This window comes from Solanum tuberosum, unplaced genomic scaffold, assembly GCF_000226075.1.
Source record: "Solanum tuberosum cultivar DM 1-3 516 R44 unplaced genomic scaffold, SolTub_3.0 scf00055, whole genome shotgun sequence".
NCBI lineage: Eukaryota > Viridiplantae > Streptophyta > Magnoliopsida > Solanales > Solanaceae > Solanum > Solanum tuberosum.
The window spans coordinates 1,163,667-1,187,973 of record NW_006238981.1 but is presented as its reverse complement, the minus strand read 5'-3'; the positions used below and the strand labels follow the sequence as shown (position 1 = coordinate 1,187,973).

General features: G+C 32.4%; 1 protein-coding gene and 2 pseudogenes across 1 annotated transcript; 1 reads left to right on the top strand and 2 right to left on the bottom strand.

The window, feature by feature from the left end:
- Positions 1-757: 757 nt before the first annotated feature.
- Positions 758-2,672, bottom strand: LOC102602126 (cytochrome P450 71A4-like; annotated as a pseudogene).
- A 10,154-nt stretch (positions 2,673-12,826) lies between these two features.
- LOC102589304 (cytochrome P450 71A6-like) lies at positions 12,827-14,743 on the bottom strand. The gene has a single exon (XM_006344429.2). The coding sequence runs from the start codon at positions 14,684-14,686 to the stop codon at positions 13,184-13,186; it is 1,503 nt and encodes a 500-aa protein (XP_006344491.1). The 5' UTR covers positions 14,687-14,743; the 3' UTR covers positions 12,827-13,183.
- A 6,842-nt stretch (positions 14,744-21,585) lies between these two features.
- On the top strand, positions 21,586-23,120 carry LOC102601793 ((+)-menthofuran synthase-like; annotated as a pseudogene).
- The last annotated feature ends 1,187 nt before the right edge of the window (positions 23,121-24,307 follow it).

Below are 24,307 nucleotides of genomic sequence, written 5' to 3'. Positions count from 1 at the left end.
AAGCCATCTTCAAGGTAGAACGATACTTACACTCAACAAAAGGATCTGATAAAGGGCTGAAGCATCTTTGTTGAGTTTGAGTTTTGTGTCTATCATTTTATAGGTTTTTGCATTTTGAAACTTATCAAGTATACAAGCAAAGACCATTTTGGTGAAATATTCTCCAGCAAGCACAACAAGGACCTGATCGAGCTGCAAGCGTCAGAGTGTGTCTTAGGAGTTTTACTTCCGTGCTTATATTGTAAATCTGTTCCTAATCTATAAAGGATTCAGATTCTTGTGTTCGTTGTAAAAGTCTAAATCAGTTGAGGCTAACTGATTTAGTGGGCAGCATTGGTTGCTGCTTAGTCAAATTCTAAGTCATCGAGGAGCTAGTTGATTTAGTGGGCGGTGTGGTATCCGCTTAGCAAAGTCTAAGTTATCTAGGGGTGATAGCTTAGTGGGCAGTGTTGTATCTGCTCTGGCTCATCTAAGTAATAGGAAGTATTGCTTAGAGTTGGGATTAGTAGGCTAATCTCAGTTTGTAAACTTGCTTTTACTTTTGCTTGAGAAGATTAGTGAAAGCAGTTTTTTTGAATAGTCCTGGCAGGCCAGGTCGTGGTTTTACTCCCTTGAGCAAGGAGGTTTCCACGTAAAGTTGTTGTGCAATCTTTACTTTCAGCACGTTGTTTATTTTCTGTTATTTTAACTGTGCTGAGGACCTGGTCCCATCTAGACCAGTGGACGCATACATTTCAACAGGAAGTCACCGGTAAACTCAACTAGCAATACTGGGAAGTATTATTCCATGGCATATATTGGTGCCTAAGATAAGTGATCTGCATAATATATATAAGTACGTGAGTTCGAGTCATCGAGCGGAAAAAAAAAGTGGCAACTCCTAGGGATGAATAAAAAAAAGTACAAATGAAATGAAGAACTGCTAATAATAAGTAGAGCATGGAGTGGCCACCGCTAGCAGAGGTGATTTCCTTTGAATAGTGATGCCATTGTTTTCGGTCATATCCAAATCCTCTGGTTTTAACCCTTCAGGTAATGAAAAATTGAACTTGTGCTAAGCCTTGCTAATGCTAGCACATTTATCACAACAGCAAAAGCAGTTCCTGGGCAGCCCCTTCTGCCTGCTCCAAATGGAATCAACTCAAAGTTTAATCCTTCGAAATCAATATCACTATTTAAGAATCTCTCTGGTCGGTAGTCCTCTGGATTTTCCCATGATAAAGGATCTCTTCCGACTGTCCAAGCATTGATAATGACTTGGGCTTTAGCAGGTATTTGATAGCCAAGTAATTTTATGTCTTCCGTTGATTCTCGAGGAATTAGTAGAGGAGCGGGTGGATGAAGCCTAAGTGTCTCTTTGATTACTGCTTTAAGATAGTGCATATTTCCTAAGTCATCCTCTGTTATCTCTGCTTTCCCTTGTGCTAATACTCGCACTTCTTTCTGTAATGTTTCCATGGCTCTTGGATGTCTCAAAAGCTCTGCCATTATCCACTCTAGAGTTGTATATGTTGTATCCGTACCAGCAGCAAATATATCCTACGCATTAAAAAGAAACAAACTAAGATTGTTATGCTGGTGTATGTGTAAATGATTGTGTGGAAGAATAATCTATGTCGCTAAACTTTTAACTATGAAACAATATGTTTAGTACGAATTATGTTCAAAATTATACTAACAAAACACGCACGCCAAGGAGGGAATAAATAATGTGAGAGAAGCTGATGGTTTCCTTTCCATTCTGAATTTCCAGCAAAACATCCACGAAATCTTTAGCTTCGCCGGTACTGTATTCTTCTTTATTGTTCCTAATAATGTGTTCCTCGATCACACTCTCTAAAAATGTATCCAATTTTTTAGCTACTTTCTCCACTTTGGTGTCTAAACCAGTGATTTATTGACCCATTCCAGCCAAGGAATAAAATCCCCAACGTTAAAAGTACCCAAAAGTTGAACAAATTCTGCTAGGATGGCCTTTGCATCTATTCCACTTTCCCTTTTATTATATATCCTCCCTAAGGCCACTCTGCTAATTATGTTATCAGTCATAAAACAAAAATGATCTCTTAAATCTATCACTGAATTTGAAGAATTAGAATTACGCTCTTGTCTGATTTTTTCAATCATATTCGATGTTTCTTCTTCTCTAATATCACGGTAAGATCGGACTCTTTTGTTGCTGAGAAGGTGAAACATGACAATGCTTTTAATTTGTCTCCAGTATTCACCATAGGGACTAAAGCCCACGTCCTTAGAGCCGTAAAAGAGTCTATCAGCCATGCTAGATTTAGGTCTGCTTGAGCATACGAGATCATGAGTTTTCATGATGTCACGAGCAGCTTCGACAGAGGAAGCAACGAGCACAGGCTTACTGCCAAAGTGAAGTAGCATGAGTGGACCATATTTTTTGGATAGTTTATGGAGAGAACGGTGAGGAAGAGATCCAAGTTGATGGAGATTTCCTATGATTGGAAGCTTTGTTGGAGATGGTGGTGATAACTTATTTGAAGTAGAAAAGAGGCATTTATGAAGAAAGAAAAACAGAGGAATTAGAAGAGAATACCAGGTAAGATCCATTATTTTTTAGATAGGAATATTGATGAGGAAATAGGTGTAAATAAGGAAACAAGTACGCCCTAATTATTGACGAGGGAGTATGCGCGCATATTCAAAGAAGCTCATCAATATTCCTATCTAAAAAATAATTGAATTTTATTTATATCAATAAAAATCATTGAACTTCAAGGTTTTATCTTCAAAAATTACTCAACTATATTTATCATTAAGAAATGTATTAAACTTATATATATTGATGGTGTAATAAGCTTTTACCTTATCAAATGTATGTTGACCTATTGTAGGAGGTTAGTCGCCTTATTTTCCAGATACTAGTCACACGTATCTTGGACCATTACAGGTCTGATAGCGTAAAGAAGATAAATTGTCAATTTATAAAAGTTAAAACTAGAAATAAATTATCAGGTAGATATCAATTTTCGATCATTTGGGATGGATGCACTTGACGATATGAATCATTTGAAAAATAAAGGCTTAAGTCATCTGTGACTCCTTAAAGTTGTCCGCATAATTCGTTTAAACACCTCAACTAAGGTTTGTACCTGTTGAACACCTATGCCCCTTAAAATTGATACGTATTTGACTTTTTTTTTACAGTCAACCAAAAATATGATATGTGTGTATTACACTCGCTGTGACATGACAAATTGATGAATTAAATGATGACATGTGGCATTTGGTTCCAAAAAATTATTTTAAAAATGAATTCTAAAAAATAACTATTTTAATCTATTTAACTAACTAAAAAAAAATAGAATTTTCTAAAAAACCCACCCATCCACCCCACGGCAACCCCTCATTTTTTTCTCTCCAGTTGATCCAAATCGTCCCCAACTCTCCAACAAGACAGTCCCTTCCTCAATCGATTTTTCAATTGTAATCCTCTTCTCTCCATCTAGTTTTGGTACGAGGAAGATGAAAAAGGTTTCGTCGGAAAATTTTGAATTCCTATTACCATGACAGGAAAAAATGGAGTTACCTGACATATTTTTCTGAATTCCATAACTGGTGTTTTTTGGAGTTGTAGAACTCTTCGTTTCTTTTTAATTATCAATTTTAAATCTATGGAATTTCATGTTACCATTTTTAATAAGCTTAATTAGTTTACATTTTAATTTGAAGTGGTGATGTATGTTTGAGTGACCAGAAATAGATATGAACGGAAGCTGGCTAACTTTTTTAACTTCAATGTCTGAAAATCTTCTTTCTTCTTGCAAAATCACATCAATTCGTAGATTCAGAATTCTTCTTTCTTTTTTCAAGATCACATCAATTCGTAGATTCAGAATTCTTCTTTCTTTTTGCAAGATCACATCAATGCGTAGGTTCAGATTTTTTTTTATATAGAGAGAGAGAGATAACAAAGAAAAAGAAGTGCAGAGAGTTTGGAGTTTGAGGAAGAAGATGATGGCTGGAATAAGGGGGTGGGGTTGATTTCTTTGTTTATCAAGAAATCAATTTTAAATAAATTTTAGTTATTTTAGTGCCCAATGTCAATAAAAGAATAAAAGTATAAGTTTTTAAAAAGTAAAATACTATTTGGAACCTATTCACGCGCTAATACTAAGTGAAGTACACTTATGTTGCCACATCAGCGTTTTGTGTTTAATAGATATATATTTTGAACAATTTAGGTGTTCAATAGGTACAAGTCCTAGTTAAGGTGTCTAAGTGAATTATGCGGACAACTTTAAGGGTACGTAGATGACTTAAGCCAAAAAAAAAATGTATTTGTTTAGTAATCCCTGAATATGTGAAAGAGTGAAAAAGTGTTTTCATTTGAGTGAAATTCTATTCCTTTCACTTCCATTCTATAGCTAAAGGTTGATGAAAGATTCAACAATGAAAAGTAATGGACTTGGTGGGATTCATCATTACATGTATAAAATATATTTTATCTTGTCATGTCAAATTTATTTTAATTATAAGTTAGATGAGTGATTTTTAAAAATAAAACATTTAAACTGAGTGATTTATCAATATAAAATAAAGTTCAATAACTTTATTAGATAATTTTTTATATTGTTCAATGGCATTTTAAAATATTAACCTCAGGAAACATAAATCTTTGTTTAGGCCCCGTTTAGATATGATTTGAAATAGATTGATTTGAAGTTGACGTTTCGTTTGAACATCTAATTTAAATTTTCTTAAAATTTATTTTTGCTCAGAAACATGAAACCCCACATTTTCTTTGATATCTTGAATTAATGGTATTGTTGGGATCTCTTAATCATTTGTTCATTGACTTTTTGTTGCCAAAGTAGGTAAATGCTTCTAAAAAGGGAAAAATGAATTAGGGCCTGTTTGGATTGACTTTTGGCTTATGACTTATTTTTCTTATTTTGGCTTTAAAATAGTGTTTATAAGCACTTTTTAACTTTACCCAAACACTTCAAATCTGCTTAAAAACTATTTTGGCTTAAAAACACCTAAAATAAGTCAATCCAAATGAGCACTTAATGGGTCTTAAAATGACATTGCCCATTTGTAAACATTTATCTTGTTTGCTTTGTAGGAAATACTTTAAACTATTTTTACAACTTGGATGAGCATTTGAGGAAAAAATGGATTTGCATACAAAAATCACCAACTGGTTAGTGTTAGCACAAGCAAATAATAGTGAGAAGGAAATTAGTAAAAAGTCAACGAAAGAAGAAAATGAAGAAAAGCACAGTAAGCAGAATTGAGGAGAGAAATCTAGAATTGGTATATTTGAAAAGGTATAATAAGTATACGTGTATTTTAATTTGGTCTCAATAGATATTTACGTCATCTAATTTTAAGTGTGTCTAATAAACACTAAAATTTATATAAAATTAAATAAATTAATATGTACATCCTACTTAGCATCTTACATGCATATTATGTAGGGTCAACCGCAATTACATTATCTGCATTATTGCACGACACAAAAGATAACCCAAACGAACTTCAACCACAAATTTTGTTTGGTAGGGTCACAGGCGGCTCAATATATTTTGAGACCGAAATTTTTATTAGAGACTTAAAATTTGAAGTAATTTTATATATTTATTTAAAAATTATTTTCTAACATTTTTTTAATTGTTTAATTTTAAGTAAGTCAATTTCAATATTAACAAACATTCTTTTACTGTGGCAATCATTACAATAATTGTTAACATAATTCTATCAATGATAAGTTTGATAATGTTTTTTATTAAAATGATAGAGTTAAAACAGTAGAATTTGATGCAAAAAGTTAATAACTTGATATACCCTATTTTAATATGCTTGTTGTGTCGCTTAAAATAGACAATGAATAAGATAAAAGGGGGAATTTGATGATTGCTCAAAATTGAGATAGGAGTTTGCTTTTTAAAGCAAAGTTCACCCATATATTATGTAGATTACTTGTCTTCGCTCATTGACTTCGGTGGAAAATGAGACTTTTGTTACCTAAGTTGGTAAAATACTTTAAAAATGAGTTTAATGAGTCTTAAAATGACATGTCCCATTTGTAAACATTCAACTTGCTTGCTTTGTAGAATATAATATTAAATTATTTTTACAACTTGGATGAGCATTTGAGGAAAATAATGTGGATTTACGTACAAAAATCACCAACTAATTAGTGTTAGCCTACAAGCAAATAATACTGAGAAGGAAATCAGTAAAAAATCAACGAAAGAAGAAAATGAAGAAAAGCACACGAAGTAGAATTGAGGAGAGAAATCTATATGTGCTTTAACAATGTTAGTAACTGATATTTATATCATTCAATTTTGATTGTGCACAAATAGATATTAAAATTTGTATAAAATCAAACAAATTAACATGCATATCCTACTTAGCATGTTATATATATTGTGCCACATAAGACATTTTTTTTAGTCTACATACCAAGCTGAAACTAAAGGAGACGAGTGACCACAATTATATTATTTTCATCATTTCACGACACAACAGATAACCCACTCAAACTTTAACCACAAATTTTGTTTGGTATAATTACCGGCGGCTCAATATATTTTGAGGCCTAAAGAAATTTTTTAACTAGAGGCTTAAAATTTAAAGTAATTTTATATATACTTTTATTTAAATTTTATTTTTCTAACTTTTTTTAATTGTATAATTTTAGGTATAATTTTATCAATTTCAATATTAACAAATATTCGCTTAATATGGCAATCACTACAGAAATTGCTAACATAATATTTTGTAGTTTGTTCAATAAAAGGTCACATTTTCATAATTAGAAACCATTTAAATATAGAATTTTCCTTATACCCTCGATGAAATGATTTTAAGGCACATAAATATCTAAAATTCGTTTTAAACATAGGCAAAAGTTTAGGAGAGGACCAAAAGTGCACCAATATTGGAAACATGAGGGACTATTAGTGCTCCATATGAAAACTAAAGGATGACTTTGAATCTTAACCCAAAGATGAGGGATTATTTTGAGCCTTCTTTCATTCCATGACATAACTAAGATAAGTAAGTAATATGCATCTATACTACCTTAAAAGCATGAACTCTCAAACTTGAATGTTGAATTACTATAATACCCCCAATTAAAAATACTCAGTTTATTTTATTTCTTAATTTAATAATATTAAAAGTAAATACCTTTTCACATTAAAGGGTTGTGATTTTTTCAAAGGGTAGTTACTTTTTTGACGGGTTGTTACTTTTTCGATGAGTTGTGACTTTTTCGAAGGGTTGTGATTTTTCCAAGGAGTTGTGACTTTTCCAAAGAGTTGTGCCTTTTTCGATGAGTTGTGACTTTTTCGAAAGGTTGTAACTTTCCCGATAAGGCACAATTAGCACCTATTCATACTACTATTTGTTAGCTATATATAGAGGGTTTCTTCTCACTTTTAAACTACGATTTTTTTTAAGTTTTCTACTCTTCTTCTTCTTAAAAAATCTCAAGATTTATTTGGAACAGTTGATTAAGTTAAAAATTCAACGAAATTCGAGGTACCACATAAGAAAGAGTCCATGAACAAATTGTAGCAAATCATTCATTAATTCACACTCATATTTTTTCTTACAATTTTCATGAGTTAATAGTAACAAAAAGTTGTGAGAAAGACAATAATAATAAACAAATGTTAAAAAAGTCACATCATTTGGGTAAGATATTTCTTCTTTATTTTTTCATTTTTTATTCTTTCACCCTCAAACGAATGAGTTTCGTTCTAATTTTACTATAACAACGGGCATCAACATAGTCCATTGAATTATTAGTTTTTGATGTTATATCCACTATTTCAAAAATATATTTTCACTTTTACTTATAATATGATAATGTTATCATGATAATAATTATTTTTTAATAGATATGTAAGTAAAAAGGAACTAATAAAGTAACGTGTTGGTAGGAAGATATTTCAATCAAATGAAACACTATAGTGAATATAGCAAAAATTAAAGAATGAAAATTTATTTATACTTATCAAGGATGGATAGTAGTCATTAATTTACCGTAAGCCTCATTAGAATCAAATGCTTTGATGTCCTCTACATACAAATGCACCGGAAAATAGCCATTACAGATGTAATAAGATGATAGACATTAGACACTCGTGACTCAACACTACTTCATGAATACTTATTTAACACAAATGTCAACAGACTAGCCTATAAATAACTTAATTACAGAAAGACGCAGTACATTACAGTTCACAAATCACACAAATAATCACATAGTTGCATACTTGCATTCAATGATTAAAAAAGGACGCAATACATGTCTTTCATATTCTTTCCATGGGTTTTCATCAGATTTTGTTGTTAATGTGTAACTAACAATTTCTTTTGTTGTTTCACTTCAAGAATCTCTAACAATGCTTACAGATTTTGCTCTTCAACTTCTAGAGTGCTACACTGCTCTGCTACTGCCTACTCGTGTTGTTTTCCACAACTTTATTAGATTTCATTATTAATTTACCATCAAAATAAAAAAAATCAGATGAGAGTTGGGACGCTTCCAGCCGTGAGTCGCGAGCGAGCACTGAGCATTGGCCAGTGAGAAGCGATGCGGGCTGCGAGCACTCGGCGAGAGTCAGAGATTAGAGTTGAGAGACGACGAACTGAGAGATGAGAGATGAGAGTTGACTGTTGAACAGACGTGAGGCGAGAGTTGAGAGATTGGAGTTGATGTTTGAGTTAGGGATTTCAGATTATCAATTTAGGGATTTTCTATTAGAATTTGGGCCTAATTTGAATATGGGTTGTGGGCTATGGGCTGGCTGGGGCATGGGCTGAAGTAACTTAATTAAGGGTGTAAGGAATATACATAATAATATTTATCTTTTTTCGGTTAATCGAATTTTTTTAGCTAAAAACCGAAAACCGAACCAAAAAACTGAAATGTTGAAATTTGAAACCGAAACCGACCGAAATAACCGAAATAACCGAAAAACCAAAACCGAAATTAAAAAAAAATTGGTTCGGTCGGTTTTTTCGGTTTAAACCATATTATGCCCAACCCTACATATAGGTGCATTTTATCTTGGTGTCAACTGATATTTATGTCATTCTACTTTGAATGTGCACAAATAAACACTAAAATTATTTCAAATTGAACTAATTTCTTATACCTCCTACGTAGCATCCTAAATACATTTTGTCATATACGACACTTTTTTATAATTTAAATAACAAATTTAAATCGATCGACCGCAATTATATTATTTGCATTATTGCACGACACAAAAGATAACCCACTCGAACTTCAACCACAAATTTTGTTTTGTATGATCAGTCACCTGTGGCTCAAAAATAAATTCTAATTAGAGGCCTAAAAATAAATTCTAATTAGAGGCTTAAAATTTAAAGTAATTTCATATATAATTTTATATAAAATTTATTTTTCTAGATTATTTAAAGTTGTTTAATTAATATTAGGTAAGATATTATCAATTTCAATATTAACAAATATATTTTTTTTATTGTGGCAATCATATTGACATAATTCTATAAGTAATAAGTTGACAATAGACCTCTTTTGAACCCAAAAACATAGTTATGAACGTCAAATTAGGGCAGTTTCGAGGTGAGAATTCGGACGCTTGGATAGTTCAAGCAGAGCATTATTTTAACTGCTATAAAATTGAGGAAGATCAGAAGCTTAATGTGGCTTCGTTCTATTTTGATGGTGAGGCTTTGGAATGGTATGGATGGTTAGTTCGCAACAATCAACTCGCTGGTTGGGACCATTTTGTGGACAAATTGATGATTCGTTTTCGCTCCCGTACTAGAGACACACATCGCGGGTTCTTATCCATTCCCACGAACAAGAATAATAGGACAGTGGAGTATTATCAGGAGGCTATTCCATCGTGGGGTAATATTACTAATTCATCCTCGCCTCAGTCTTATCAATACGATATCCTTATTGGAAATTATGAGGTAGGCCACGTGTTCGATAAAATGCCTGAGAAGTGTAATGATGCACATTTTTCGGACAGTACCTCCATTGGTAATAATAGGAACACTTTTGAAGAAATGGACAATAGGCCATCACTAATGATTTCTTCCATGCTTAGTGGGTATGATCAAATGGTGACAGATCCATATATGTCTAATAACACTACTAAGGATGAAGCAATTTCATTTCCAAACAATGTTCTCTCTCAATCACCTCAGTATGGTCATGACCATTTAAGTCGAGAAGGTGGACAACATGTTCGTACCTTATCCTATGAGACACATCCACCACAAGAGCCCACTAGTTTGTCGTTGTCTGCTTTCAGTGTGCACAATGATTATTCCATGAGCACTTTTGTTAATGATGCTAAGCTCGTGAAAGTAATAACTGTTGCAAAAAATGTCACTTTCTCACCATATTTAAATTCTGAATGTATTTTGAAATGTTTCAATGATATATGGTCAATATGTTCTCAAAATACAAGTAACTCTATGACAATATGTATTAATCATTTAAAAACACTGGTCTTATGTTCTTTCAATTATAAACATTTACTAAAAACATTAATTTAATAATATTAATTCTATTTAACAACATTGTATACTATATATGCAACACACGTGCCGTGAAACTAGTAATATAGAAGCATAAAGGTTAAAATCATTTTTAAAAGGACAAAAAAAAAAGTGGAAACGCATAAGAAGGGGTAAAAATAGGTAAAAATGGAGAGAAGAAAAACTACTAATAATAAGTAGAGCATGGAGTGGCCACTGCTAGCAGTGGTGATTTCCTATGAATAGTGATTGTCGATTTTAGAGCTCGAGAACTCTTCTAAATAGAAATGAACAAACAGAAGAAATATGAACAGAAGAAAAGGGAGAAGATTTTATTCATCTTGAGAAAAATTGTGTTACATCACACTGAAAGAATGTATTTATAGACTAATATTAGAAGCATCTAGAATGTGATCAACTAACTCCATCACTGCACATGGCATCCTAACAACCTCTAACAGACTCATGTAATTAACCAACTAATTACTGTAACTAACCAATTCATTCACTAATCACTAATGACTTATTTTAACAGTGATGCCACTGCCTTCCGTCATATCCAAATTGTTGTGAACCAAGCTGACTCGATAAGGGCCTATGGGCTATTAAATACTTTTAATTGGGGATCCAGGCCCAATTAGTATCTCTATTAAAAAGGACTAGAAGTTAGAAGAAGGGGCATGCAAATTATGTGAAACTTTGGCTTTCTGATCCTCTCATCTCCTTTCTATGGTCTAGAATCTCATCCCCTTCTAGTTACATTCTTCTATGTTATCTATCTATAATTAGTGTGTTGTTACTTTGTTGTGGGTATTATACGTTGTAACTTGTATTCCGTAATAACAATATATATATCAGTGTTTGTGTTGAAAATTGAGTTTGTTACACAAATCCTCCGGTTTTAATCCTTCTGGTAATGCTACCTCAATTACCACAACAGCAAAAACAATTCGGGATTCAATACAAGAAATGAAGGATTCTATCTCTAAAGATCTCGCGGAATGTCGTTCGATGTTGCTGGAGGTTTTGGGGGAAAAGAATACGACATCAACTCAAAGTTTAATCCTTTGAAATCAATATTACTATTTAAGAATCTCTCTGGTCGGTAATCCTCTGGATTTTCCCATGATAAAGGATCTCTTCCGATTGCCCAAGCATTGATAATGACTTGAGTTTTAGCAGGTATTTGATAGCCAAGTAATTTTATGTCTTCTGTTGATTCTCGAGGAACTAGCAGTGGACCGGGTGGATGAAGCCTAAGTGTTTCTTTGATTACTGACTTAAGATAGTGCATATTTCCTAAGTCATCCTCCGTTATCTCTGTTTTTCCTTGGGCTAATCCTCGCACTTCATTCAGTAATGTTTCCATGGCTCTTGGATGTCTCAAAAACTGTCATTATCCACTCTAGAGTTGTATCCATACCAGCAGCAAATATATTCTACGCAAACAAACTAAGATTGTTATGCTGGTGTATGTGGAGGAATAATGGAGTAATATTCTAATTAGTCACTAAATTTTTAACTGTGAAACAATATGTTTATGTTCAAAATTATACTAACAAAACACGCCAAGGAGGGAATAAATATTGTGAAAGAAGCTGATGTTACCAAGAGGATAGCTTTCAATGAATCCGTTTGAAGAGGAAACCCAGTTATTGATGAGTATGAGCACATATTCAAAGAAGCTTCAACCACACTAACTAAAGGGGACACAAGAAACACAAATCTATTTTTAGGCCCCGTTTAGACATGATTTGAAATCAATGATTGATCCGAAGTTGATGTTTTGTTTGGATATGGAATTTGAATTTTTCTAAAGTAGTATTTTTTTCTCATAAACATGAAAATCCACAAGTTGTGAATTTATCAAAATTCCTCAATTCTTACACAATCTTGCCAAATAAGCAAATCCTAGTCCATAAATAAGATATCGGAATATACTAAGATGTCGCATTGATAAATTGAATATCTCCGTGTTACTTTTATAAATAAACTACTCTGTCATGGAAAGTTGTTTCATTGGAAGTTTCAATTCTATGGAGAAGGAGACAATGTTTTCTTGGATTTTGAGTAATCGGTAAAGAACTACATGATGATGATCACAATAAATAGAATCCAATCTGTTTGTTCGGTAGGATATGTAGAATATATTAAAATATCTTTTGATCTTGTTGTCTAAAACATGTCACATGGAAAAATTGAAACCAAAGATATATTAAAGACAGAAAAAGACAACTTTTTTTTAAACGGACTAAAAGAAAAGTAATAAACTGAAACAGGGGAAGAAGTATAGTAAATGTAATTTTGTTAGTTTATCTTCCCTTCAACTTGACAGGACTCTAGTACAAACGAAGATCTCTTTAAATTAAAAACAACTCTGGAAGTGTGGCCAACTAGAGAAATAGATAAGCTCAAAATAAGGTCTCACGTCGTTCGTTAATACTGATTCATATTTATCAAATATATTGATACATTAATCTAATGAACAAAGATACTTGGGAAATATATTTAACAATTTTGAAAAGACAAAAAAAAAGAAACATTATTTGCCTGGTGTATGTTGGAGGCAGCCCACTTTGCAGTAGTATCATGCTAAAATCTCAAGATGAAAGACAACTTCCAAAGGCACTGCTACATAAAACATAAGAAATCAAATGCGTGGAGTTGCAACGACTAAGAGAGGGAACTTTCGTCTGACTGTAATTCCAAGAGCTTCATCCACATCCAAGTCTTCCGCTTTTGCTCCATTTGGTAACGAGAATTCAAAATGAAACAACATTCTTGCCAATGCTAATTCATTCACAACCTTAGCGAATGTGATTCCAGGACAACCTCTTCTACCCGCACCAAATGGAATTAACTCGAAATGTAACCCTTTGTAATCTACAGAACTATCCAAAAATCTTTCTGGTTGAAACTCCTCCGGATTTTCCCATATGGTCGGGTCCCTGGAGATAGCCCAAGGACAAACAAAGACTTGAGTTCCAGCAGCCACATCGTAGCCCAATACTTTGGTGTCCTTTATTGCTTCCCGAGGAAGCAATGGCACCGGAGAATGAAGACGTAGACTCTCTTTCATCACTGCAATTAAATAAGGCATGTGCTCCAAGTCGTCCTCTGTCACGTCCGACTTCCCTTGAGTTACTTGTCTCACCTCGTCTCTTAATTTCCGCAACGTGTTTGGATTTCTGATGAGTTCATTCATTGTCCATTCTAAAAGAGTGGAGGTTGTATCTGTTCCTGCAGAAAACATATCCATAATAATAGCTTTAATCGAATCCATCTCAACTTTAAAACCCGACTTGTTTTCTTTCTGAACTTGGAGCAATATATCCACAAAGTCTGCTGACCCATCCTCTTTGTCATCTATTTTGATCTTCTCCTTGTGTTCCTCAATTACGCCTTCCAAAAATGCACTAAACTCCTCAGCTACTTTGTCCACTTTCGCATTTAATCCGTTGAAACGATTCACCCACGCAAGCCATGGCATGTAATCACCGATATTAAAAACACCCAATAATTCAACAAACTCCAACAGCAATGACTTGAATTTTCTCCCCTCTTCCCCATCACAATACTTCCTTCCTAGTGCCACCCTGCAAAGCACGTCATTCGTCATGCTCACAAACAGATCCGTCAAATCAACAACTTGTGAATTGTCAATTGAGTGGTTAATCTTTCGGAGAAGAAGAGAAGTCTCTTCTTCCCTAATTTTGCTAAAGGATTGGACTCTTTTGTTGTTCAAAAGCTGAAGCATACAAACACTTCGGGCGTTCCTCCAGTAATCACCATATGGAGTGAAGGCCACGTCTTTTGGACCGAAAAAAAGCTTGCTGGGAATAATGGACTTGGGCTTGTTAGCAAAACCCAGATCCTGAGTCTTCATGATCTGGGAAGCTGCTTCGGCTGAGGAAACGATTAATACAGGGACGCTGCCGAACTGAAGCATCATCATTGGGCCATATTCATTCGTTAATTTTTGGAGAGAGCGGTGTGGCTGTTGCCCCAATTGGTGAAAGTTTCCGATGAAAGGAAGTTTTGGGGGAGATGGAGGAAGATTTTTCTTGGATTTTTTGGATGAAAGCTGAAAAAATGATAGCAGAATAAATGCCAAGAAAATTAAGAATGGAAAAACTGCAAATAATGAAATCATTTTCTTTTCGATTTCAATTAGTTTTATAGAATAGAAGAAATATTGTTGAAATCTGCATATTTGAAAACTGGGGAGGTCTTCTCATTTTATAGATAACCCAACTACTATTATTTTATTTTATTTTATTAGAAGAAGCGACAATTTTGAAAGTCAATGGAGAGAGGTAACATATTGAAGAAATTTACTATTTCCTCCGTCATATTTTATATGTGACAACATTTAATCAGGTACGAAATTTAAGAAATAAATAAAGACTTTGAAATATTTATCAAGTTGATCGTTTTTCTCTCTCTCCTCATTAATGTATTGGAGTACTATCTTTAAAATTAAGTGGAACCAATAAGAATAAAAGAAAAATTATATTTTTAAATACTTACCATATAAGGATTTGTGACATTTTTTTTTTTAGATTGACTAAAAAGGATATGGTGTCACAATGAGACAGAGGGAGTTCTAATTTTTTTAAGTAAGAAGCGTATTAATAGACGTTATTTTCTTTTCAATGTATAAGCGATTAATGAAACAACTAATACTGCAAACTTTCCTTTTTAGGTATCTAAAATAATATTTATAATTGAAAATAATTTAATTTTAAAATTTTACTTATTACTCTTGGTGAAATTATTTATGACTACACAAATGTTTAAATATTTATTTTATACCATAAATTTCAAAAAAAAAAATTAATTTTTTTTGGCGAATCCAATAATGCTTATATAAATTGAGACAATGAAAATATTAATTTTTGTTGTGTTGCTCTCCATTTTACTTTGTTTTGTTATTGTTTCTACCTCCATTCCTTTTTTTTGAGATGTTTTATTTAGGATCTATTTTGATAAAGTTTGTGTATGCTTGACCTTATTTAAAATATTATTTATAAAATTATATTGAATATATTATTGTTATTGTTGTTGTAGGTTTAAATTTGAAAGTGCCTAAAAATCATTATTTCTAAGCGATAATATATGAATTTACAATGTTAAAAACTACTTATTTCTTTTGTGTGCAAAATGGAATACACCCTTCCTATTAAAATATGAATATTTGAGCGTAATATAATTTCAACACTATAAAGGAAGATACGTACAATCAAACTTCTTTATAGTGGTGTCATTTATTTAGATATTCTTTTATTATTATAACAACATATTGTTAAAAAAAAGAAGGAAAAACTATATATAATAGCAAATTATTAATTCAAATTAAATGCTATAAATATAGTTTGATTTAATTGTACCTCATAGGCCATAGCAAACTGTTGATTATTCGCCTCTCTCCTGGTGAATCTTGTTCGCCACTCTCGTTCTCTCCCTCGCCTCTCTCGTTTTTTATACATAGTTTGATTTAATTGTACCTCATAGGCCATAGCAAACTGTTGATTATTCGCCTCTCTCCTGGTGAATCTTGTTCGCCACTCTCGTTCTCTCCCTCGCCTCTCTCGTTTTTTATACAAACGTAAATATATAAAATACATTTGTGTTTATATAAAGCGAGAATTTTTTTTTTATATATATATATATATATAATTTATTTATTTTCGTTCCCCACTCCCAGATCTCGCTCTCCAGTCTCTCCCTCGCCTCTCTCGCTTATACAAATAGAAATGTATAAATTGTGTTTCTGTTTGTATAAAGCGAGAGTAAATTATAAATACACATGCAAATACATATATCTTCGTCCTATAAACTTATAATTATACAATACAAATATTCCCCTGCCCAGTTCTCTTTTGTCTTTCTCTCTTTCTCGTTTTATACAAACACATATTATACAATTGATCTTTTGTATATGTATACCGAAACAGAAACAGATTATATACAACTGCTTTCTTTTGTATATGTATAGCAAAATATACATATTTATATTTGATATGGAGCGCAATTATACAAACTATAGCTACATCATACAAATATGATTTTTGTGTTTGCTATATGTGAAAGTTGCTCAAAAAAAACATATACCCGTTGCATATTTTATACTCCTTCTGTCCCTAATTACTTGTTCATTTTTTCTTTTTTAGTTGTCCCTAAATACTTGTCTATTTTGACAAATCAAGAAAGGACAAAGTAGTTTTTTTACTTATTATACCCTCAATTAATTACTTTGAAAAAGTTAGAACTTACTTGAAAATCTTAAGTTTTTAATTCATCCACTTCACAATTAATAGGGGTAAAATGATAAACTCAGTATATCAATAATTATTTCTTAATAGGTGTATCAATTTAAAAATGAACAACTAATTAAGTACCGAGGGAGTAATAGGAAAATAATAGACAAAACGGATAGTTGTCACATTACTTAATTCAACTTTCATAATTGGCGATTTGATTTTCTGAAAGTCGACTTATTTGAAGTTCCACTAAAAATGACTAATACTAGCTTGATTAATTGTGCGGGAGGTTTGTCTAAGTCTATACAATGAGATCAATTTTTTATTTTTTTATAAATGTGGGGCTTCTTTAACACTTTTTCGGGATGGATTTGGCTCTAATACCATTTAAAGATATGATATCTGGACCTAACTTAACCTCAAAAGTTATCTCATGAAGGGAGGTTTGTCCAAGTCCATATAAGGAAACCAATTTTTCAACCCTCTACTGATGTGGACTTCTAAGCAATATTTTATGATTTTCCATTCCAGTATGTCGACTTTGCTCTTTCGTGTGATCGTCCCTTTGGTCTAATTAATAGTTTCTGATTGGAAATTTGACTCTTTTTGCATGTTTTTTTCTTTAATATCCTTGGTCACACATGTATCACGGGGTATAATTTCTTATCCTTCGTACAAGAAATGGGTTCACATTTTACTCAATTTCGTCAAATTTACTGTACATTTTGGACTAATTTCTAGATTATGATTCATTCTAGTTATTCAATCTCAAAGACACCCAGTCCCGTCGGGCATCCACTCTAGTCCTGCTTCCTTTATTATTTTCTACTATTATGTTCGTTTGGACTGATAATAGGTTACCAACTGTTGGGTTATGAAGGTGAATTGGGCGTCATGCGAAGGCTTACAATTACAAATAATATGATTGATAAATTAGATGACAAAAACATATACTAAAAACTAATATTATATATTATATGAAAACTAATATAAAGAAAAATATTTAAACTGTTGAGAGATTAAATCTCCCCATAAACAAAAGTCTTTAAATGACTACATTGTGGATTCTATTGTGTTATGCTATGAGAATAGGGGTCTTCAATTTATAGATCTCCAAACTATTCCTCTAAGGAAAGAATAAACCAAATATAGAAGAAAATTATATTTTCCTTTCAGAAAAAGTTCAAACATTTATGGTAATATTTTGACTTTTCTTTAAGGAAAAAAATAAACTTCAAATAAGGAAAGAAAATCAGGGCAAAAACCCTAACACCAACATGATTGTGGTGCATTGGTGGACTGTTTCACTTTTAACTAGAAGCCTCGGACTCAAGCCCTAATATAAAGAAAATCTTGTTGAGAGTGTCACCCCCAAATTGGTCTTGCAGTACGTAATTCGGATTTAGTCGGAGCTTCAATACAGACTTCGAACACCATATGGAAAAAAAAGGAGAAATTTTCACAAATAGCCATTATTATAAACTTTATTATGCTCCATAGCTATAGTTTGCATATTTACGGGGGATAGCTACAGTTTAAGCTACATCACTTGTATAATTTATGGATTTGTATAATTCGCAGGTACATGTATATAATTCAGTTATTTTTATATAAACTCAAAATAACGAATTTATACAATTATAAACATCAGAAGTGTAAACAGTTATACAAACTATATTACACAAATTTTGAATGATACAAAAATTATATAAATTATATTATACAAATTCTGAATTATACAAACGTGAGAATTATACAAAACTAAAAAGATGTGCCGCGTATTATAGCTAAAAGTAGGCCGCAAATTGTAATTAATGCAAACTATAACTATGTTAAATAATTAACCAGTATATGTTTGCTTATACGAGTAATTTTTCCAAAAAAAAAAAAAGAACCGATAAAAGTTAAAATTTCATGATTTTCTTTATGGATTTTAGTTGTATCAATTCAAACTTAAGTGACATTTTCTAATCTTTGTATATCAAAGAAGTTGTGCACTACTATATATAATTACTATCTTATCTGTTCAAGTTGTCCACTATTGGCTTGGCATACATGGGCGTACGCAGGAGGTCACCGGGTTCACGTGAACTAATGCTCCCATTTCAAGATCATATATATATATAATAGTGTTATATTTTCTTTAAAATATTTAAATATAGATGTGTAAATCCACCCTCGAAATATCATATATGTAAGAGTGTATATATATTGTTTAGAAATTACTCATTAGTCAATGATACTATAAGAGTATATAGTATATATATACTGATTTAGTATCAATTAAGCGAAATTATCAGCCTTAATAATATCAATACAGTATATCAGTTAAGCAAAATTAGTTAGGAAGTATATAGTGTAATTATTTAGTGGAATAACCTAAGGAGTATATGTTTATAATTATTTTCCCCTAAAATTAAGTGTTTTAACTCTCGTACTCCAAATATGTAGCCATGAATTGACCGGTCTGATGAGGGAGTATAATTTGAATCAAAGTAGAGTATATATTAATGAAAATTGAGACTGAGGGAGTCTACTTTGGATCAAATATAATATTTATATATATTAACTAAAAATGTGGCGCCACCAAGGCAGACTTCCTAGTTATAAAAAAACAAAACATATTTTTATTTAATGATGGGTCATGACTTGACTCACTTATGCCTCAATTGTTTAGGTGGCCTACGTATATAATCAGTTCTGTCAAATTGTACGTATTTGTTTATTAAGATGGCCACATCTATATGCATGCATTTTTCTTTGTAAATGCAGACTTCATTTAATTTGTTTATCGTCAGTTTTATGGCACATAGATTGAATAACCAAAATACAGTAAATAAATTAAAACATGCACTAGCTAGCTTTGTTCTACGATTAACATCATGTTCAGTGGTTACCATTCACATGCACATTTTTAGGTTTACGGCTATAACAAAACAATTTTGCTTTTAATTAACTTGTAAGTTGGGGCGGAGCTAGGTAAAATCAATGGATTTTATTGGAATCTCTTTTTGATGATAAACTATACTATCTATACCTAGCAAAAATTATTTCTTATTTCTCAAGGTGGTTTGAACAAAAACTCAAACACATCAACTCTGTATTTTTGCTTATACCTTTGGTGGTTTTAAAAAAAAATAAGTATCTTAAATATATATGTTGAATCTCATTTGACTTTTTCATGTATTTATTTCTTCATAATTCAAATCTCCTTATTAGTGAAAATTTTGATTATGCTACTGCCTACAAGACAAGTATTAAAGCAAGCGAGATAACCTCTTTTTTCTGATTTAAAGAATGATAATCTACCATATGAAAGCTTGCATAAGACAACCTTAATTAGTTTGTGCGAGAGATAAAATTATCATGAATATATGTTCTCTAATCATGATGGTCAAGAAAAAGAAGTTTTATTTATATAAATACATATTAAACATCTATTAGTTTAATATAAATATCGATGTGTGCTGTTACTAATTACTATAAACTGCTAATTAGATAAGTATAGATCGATTACTTAGCATGATGAATAGGAGATTTTAACCGGAATGATAAATAAATAGAGATCGAATTACACGTATAAAAATTGTGAAGTGGTTGAATAATTGGTTTGTTCCTTTCAGTTGTGACTTGTGTAGAAAACTAGAAATTAAGCATGGAACTGGTTTATATAGTCTTATAAGTTGATTTTCTTCGCAAGTCTTTCTATTCAAATCTAATTAAAGTTTCCAAAATTGACTACAGATATATTATATTAATTATAGGTGGAGGCTGAAAATTAATTTTATTTTATAAATAGAGGTGACGCAAATGCAACATCTATGAAACTTCTTTAGATTTTTTTCCTTCAAATAGGTTGATCTTTAATTTTTTGCCTTTTAAATAGACGGATCGTGATCTTTGCCCTTAGCAATATTAGAGCTTATGTGTAGCAGCCTAGCAGGGCATAAGTTCTTTTAAGGGCATGATTTATGTGAAGCATAACTTGCTAGATATTAATTATGATGTGAAAAATATAATTTTATGTCCATAGCCAGAGGCGGAACCACCCTATAAGGTACACGTGCACCCGTTAACTTCGAAAAAAATCACGTGTATAGGTTGTATATTTATCTTGTGAAACTAACATAAATTAGGATATAATTAACCGTGCTCCCATAAATAATATAGATTTGTCGTTGTGTTGCTGGTACAAGATACCAAGATGAATGACAGAAATTGATATGTGAAGTGTGTGTTTGCTCACCCGCATGACTTATATTTATATAACTACAACGCTATTTTATCTAAGTTAGCCTCTGTCAGACCATAGCAATTGAGTTCATGTCGAATGGTGGCGCAAGTTCTTTAAAGGATTAAGGCCTAACTTGAAAATACTTATATCTCACAAAATATTAGTGAAGTGTTAGATGAATACAAAATAGGAGCAAAAGTGTCCATGGCCGGCCCGAGAGGATTTACTCCAGATTTTCTACATATAAAATAATGGAACCACGCAAATTTTAGTAACAATGTTTAACCAGCATCTCTTCTATTAGTCTGTTAAAAACATATGTTTATATTTATTAATACTAACAACTTGAATTATAAATACTCATAGTTGATGATGATATGAGCACTTTACTTTTTCAAAACAGTCTCCACCTTCTTTGTCCTTCATAGGCTGCATCACAATTCACATGCTTATTATTTTATATTTTTTTGCCCTTTCATCTCTTCTATATAAGGAGGACAACTCCATTCATCCAGTATATGCATACTTAAATCATTTTCTTCGATTGAAAAGAAAATGATTTCTTCATTTGCAGTTTTTTCTTTCTTATTTTTATTTTCATGTGGTCTGCTATCATTTTTTCGTCTTTCATCCAAAAAATGCAAGAAAAATCTTCCTCCATCTCCTCCAAAACTTCCATTCATCGGAAACTTTCATCAATTAGGCCTACAGCCACATCGCTCTCTCCAAAAACTAACGAACGAATTTGGCCCAATGATGATGCTTCAGTTCGGCAGCGTCCCTGTATTAATCGCTTCCTCAGCTGAATCAGCTTCCCAGATCATGAAAATCCAGGACCTGGGTTTTGCTAACAATTAGCCCAAGTCCATTATTCCCAGCAAGCTTTTTTTCGGCCCAAAAGACGTGGCCTTCACTCCATACGGTGAGTACTGGAGGAACGCCCGAAGTGTTTGTATGCTTCAGCTTTTGAACAACAAAAGAGTCCAATCCTTTAGCAAAATTAGGGAAGAAGAGACTTCTCTTCTTCTCCGAAAGATTAACCACTCAATTGACAATTCACAAGTTGTCGATTTGACGGAGTTGTTTGTGACCATGACGAATGACGTGCTTTGCAGGGTGGCATTAGGAAGGAAGTATTGTGACGGTGAAGAAGGGAAAAAATTCAAATCATTGGTAATAGAGCTTGTTGAATTGTTGGGTGTTATTAACATCGGCGATTACATGCCATGGCTTGCGTGGGTGAATCGTTTCAACGGTTTTAATGCGAAAGTGGACAAAGTAGCTGAGGAGTTTAGTGCATTTTTGGAAGGTGTAATTGAGGAACACAAGGAGAAGATCAAAATAGATGAGAAATTAGAGGAAGGATCAGCAGACTTTGTCGATATATTGCTTCAAGTTCAGAAAGAAAACAAGTCCGGTTTTAAAGTTGAAATGGATTCGATTAAAGCTATTATCATGGATATGTTTGCTGCAGGAACAGATACAACCTCCACTCTTTTAGAATGGACAATGAATGAACTCATCAGAAATCCAAACACGTTGAGAAAATTAAGAGATGAGGTGAGGCAAGTAACTCAAGGGAAGTCAGACGTGACAGAGGAAGACTTGGAGAACATGCCTTATTTAATTGCAGTGATGAAAGAGAGTCTACGTCTTCACTCTCCGGTTCCATTGCTTCCCCGAGAAGCAATAAAGGACACCAAAGTATTGGGCTACGACGTGGCTGCTGGAACTCAAGTCTTTGTTTGTCCTTGGGCTATCTCCAGGGATCCAACCATATGGGAAAATCCGGAGGAGTTTCAACCAGAAAGGTTTTTGGATAGTTGTGTAGATTACAAAGGATTAAATTTCGAGTTAATTCCATTTGGCGCGGGTAGAAGAGGTTGTCCTGGAATCACATTCGCTAAGGTTGTGAATGAGTTGGCATTGGCAAGAATGTTGTTTCATTTTGAATTCTCGTTACCAAATGGAGCAAAAGCGGAAGACTTGGATGTGGATGAAGCTCTTGGAATAACAGTCAGACGAAAGTTCCCTCTCTTAGTCGTTGCAACTCCACGCATTTGAATTTTGTAAATTTTCTTTAATGTTGTTCCTAGTATTGTTATAGTTATATAACAGTCATCGCTATAGCAATAAAAAGTTGTCTTTTAAGGAAATCTCGGTCCTGAATACCTTGGAGGGGTCCTCTCTATATCCGTCTCTGTGTTGTACTCAACTCCTCGCCAAAGTTACCAATAAAAATATAGTATTATATTAAGGTGGCCTGAAAGTATTCTTTCATTCCTAATCAGGTTCGAATCCCCCTGGTTATAGAGTTATTTTTGTTAGCGGTTTTCCCCCAAGTGTGGAATTTTCAGATGTAAATCCGAATTTAGTTAGGCTACAATAGAGATACTAAACACCAAATTAAAAATAAATAAAAATCCTGCCAAGTTGAAAGAAAAATCTAGCAATATTACTTTAAAAGCAATAAACTCACGGCGCAGACTTGATGCAAGTGCTAGGATAAATCTAGCAGTACTACTTTAAAAAGTAATTAACTCATGGCGGACTTGATACAAGTGGTAGGATCATAATTCTATTTTATCTTTTTTACCCCTTCTTAGGAGTTCTCATATTTTTGCTCTTTTGTTGACTTGAACTAATATTTACAACCTTAGTTCTTGAGATTTTAATAATTCAATAGTCTGAAGATCTTTTTTTTGAAAAATCCTGCAGTGTTTATACGAAATCCTACTAATTTATCATAGTTTAAGTCCTATATTAAGTTAAAATGATATTATTTAATTACAATATGATTTAGTGATAAAACCAATATGTGACGATTTGTGTCATATATATATTGTTAATTCAATGTAGTAAATAAAGTATGTTATCCCTAATCGTTTAAATATTTTGTTGATATAATAACATATATATTTCAACGTGATATTAAAGTAGCCATAGGTCCTTAAATCAGATTAAAATATAATTTTTGTAGGGTATAAGAAAGGTGGATTACCACAAAGGAAAGAAAGTCGTAAGTCATAATTATTGAATCAAATAAATATTATATTTAATCTTACGGATATAGCGATGTTTAGTATTTCATAGGCCGTTATACAACAGCTTCCACTTTTTAAAAATGATATAAATAATAGAGCCACCAAAACAGACTGCCAAGCTCTAAAAAGTGTTAGAAAAATAAATATATGAAACATAAATGAAGAAGAAGATGACTTTGAAGTGTGGGAATCATTTTTCTTAAAAAGATATTTTATATATATATATATATATA

Excerpts from the sequence above, each read along its gene's own strand:
- LOC102589304 (XM_006344429.2), bottom strand. The coding sequence starts at position 14,686 with ATGATTTCATTATTTGCAGTTTTTCCATTCTTAATTTTCTTGGCATTT.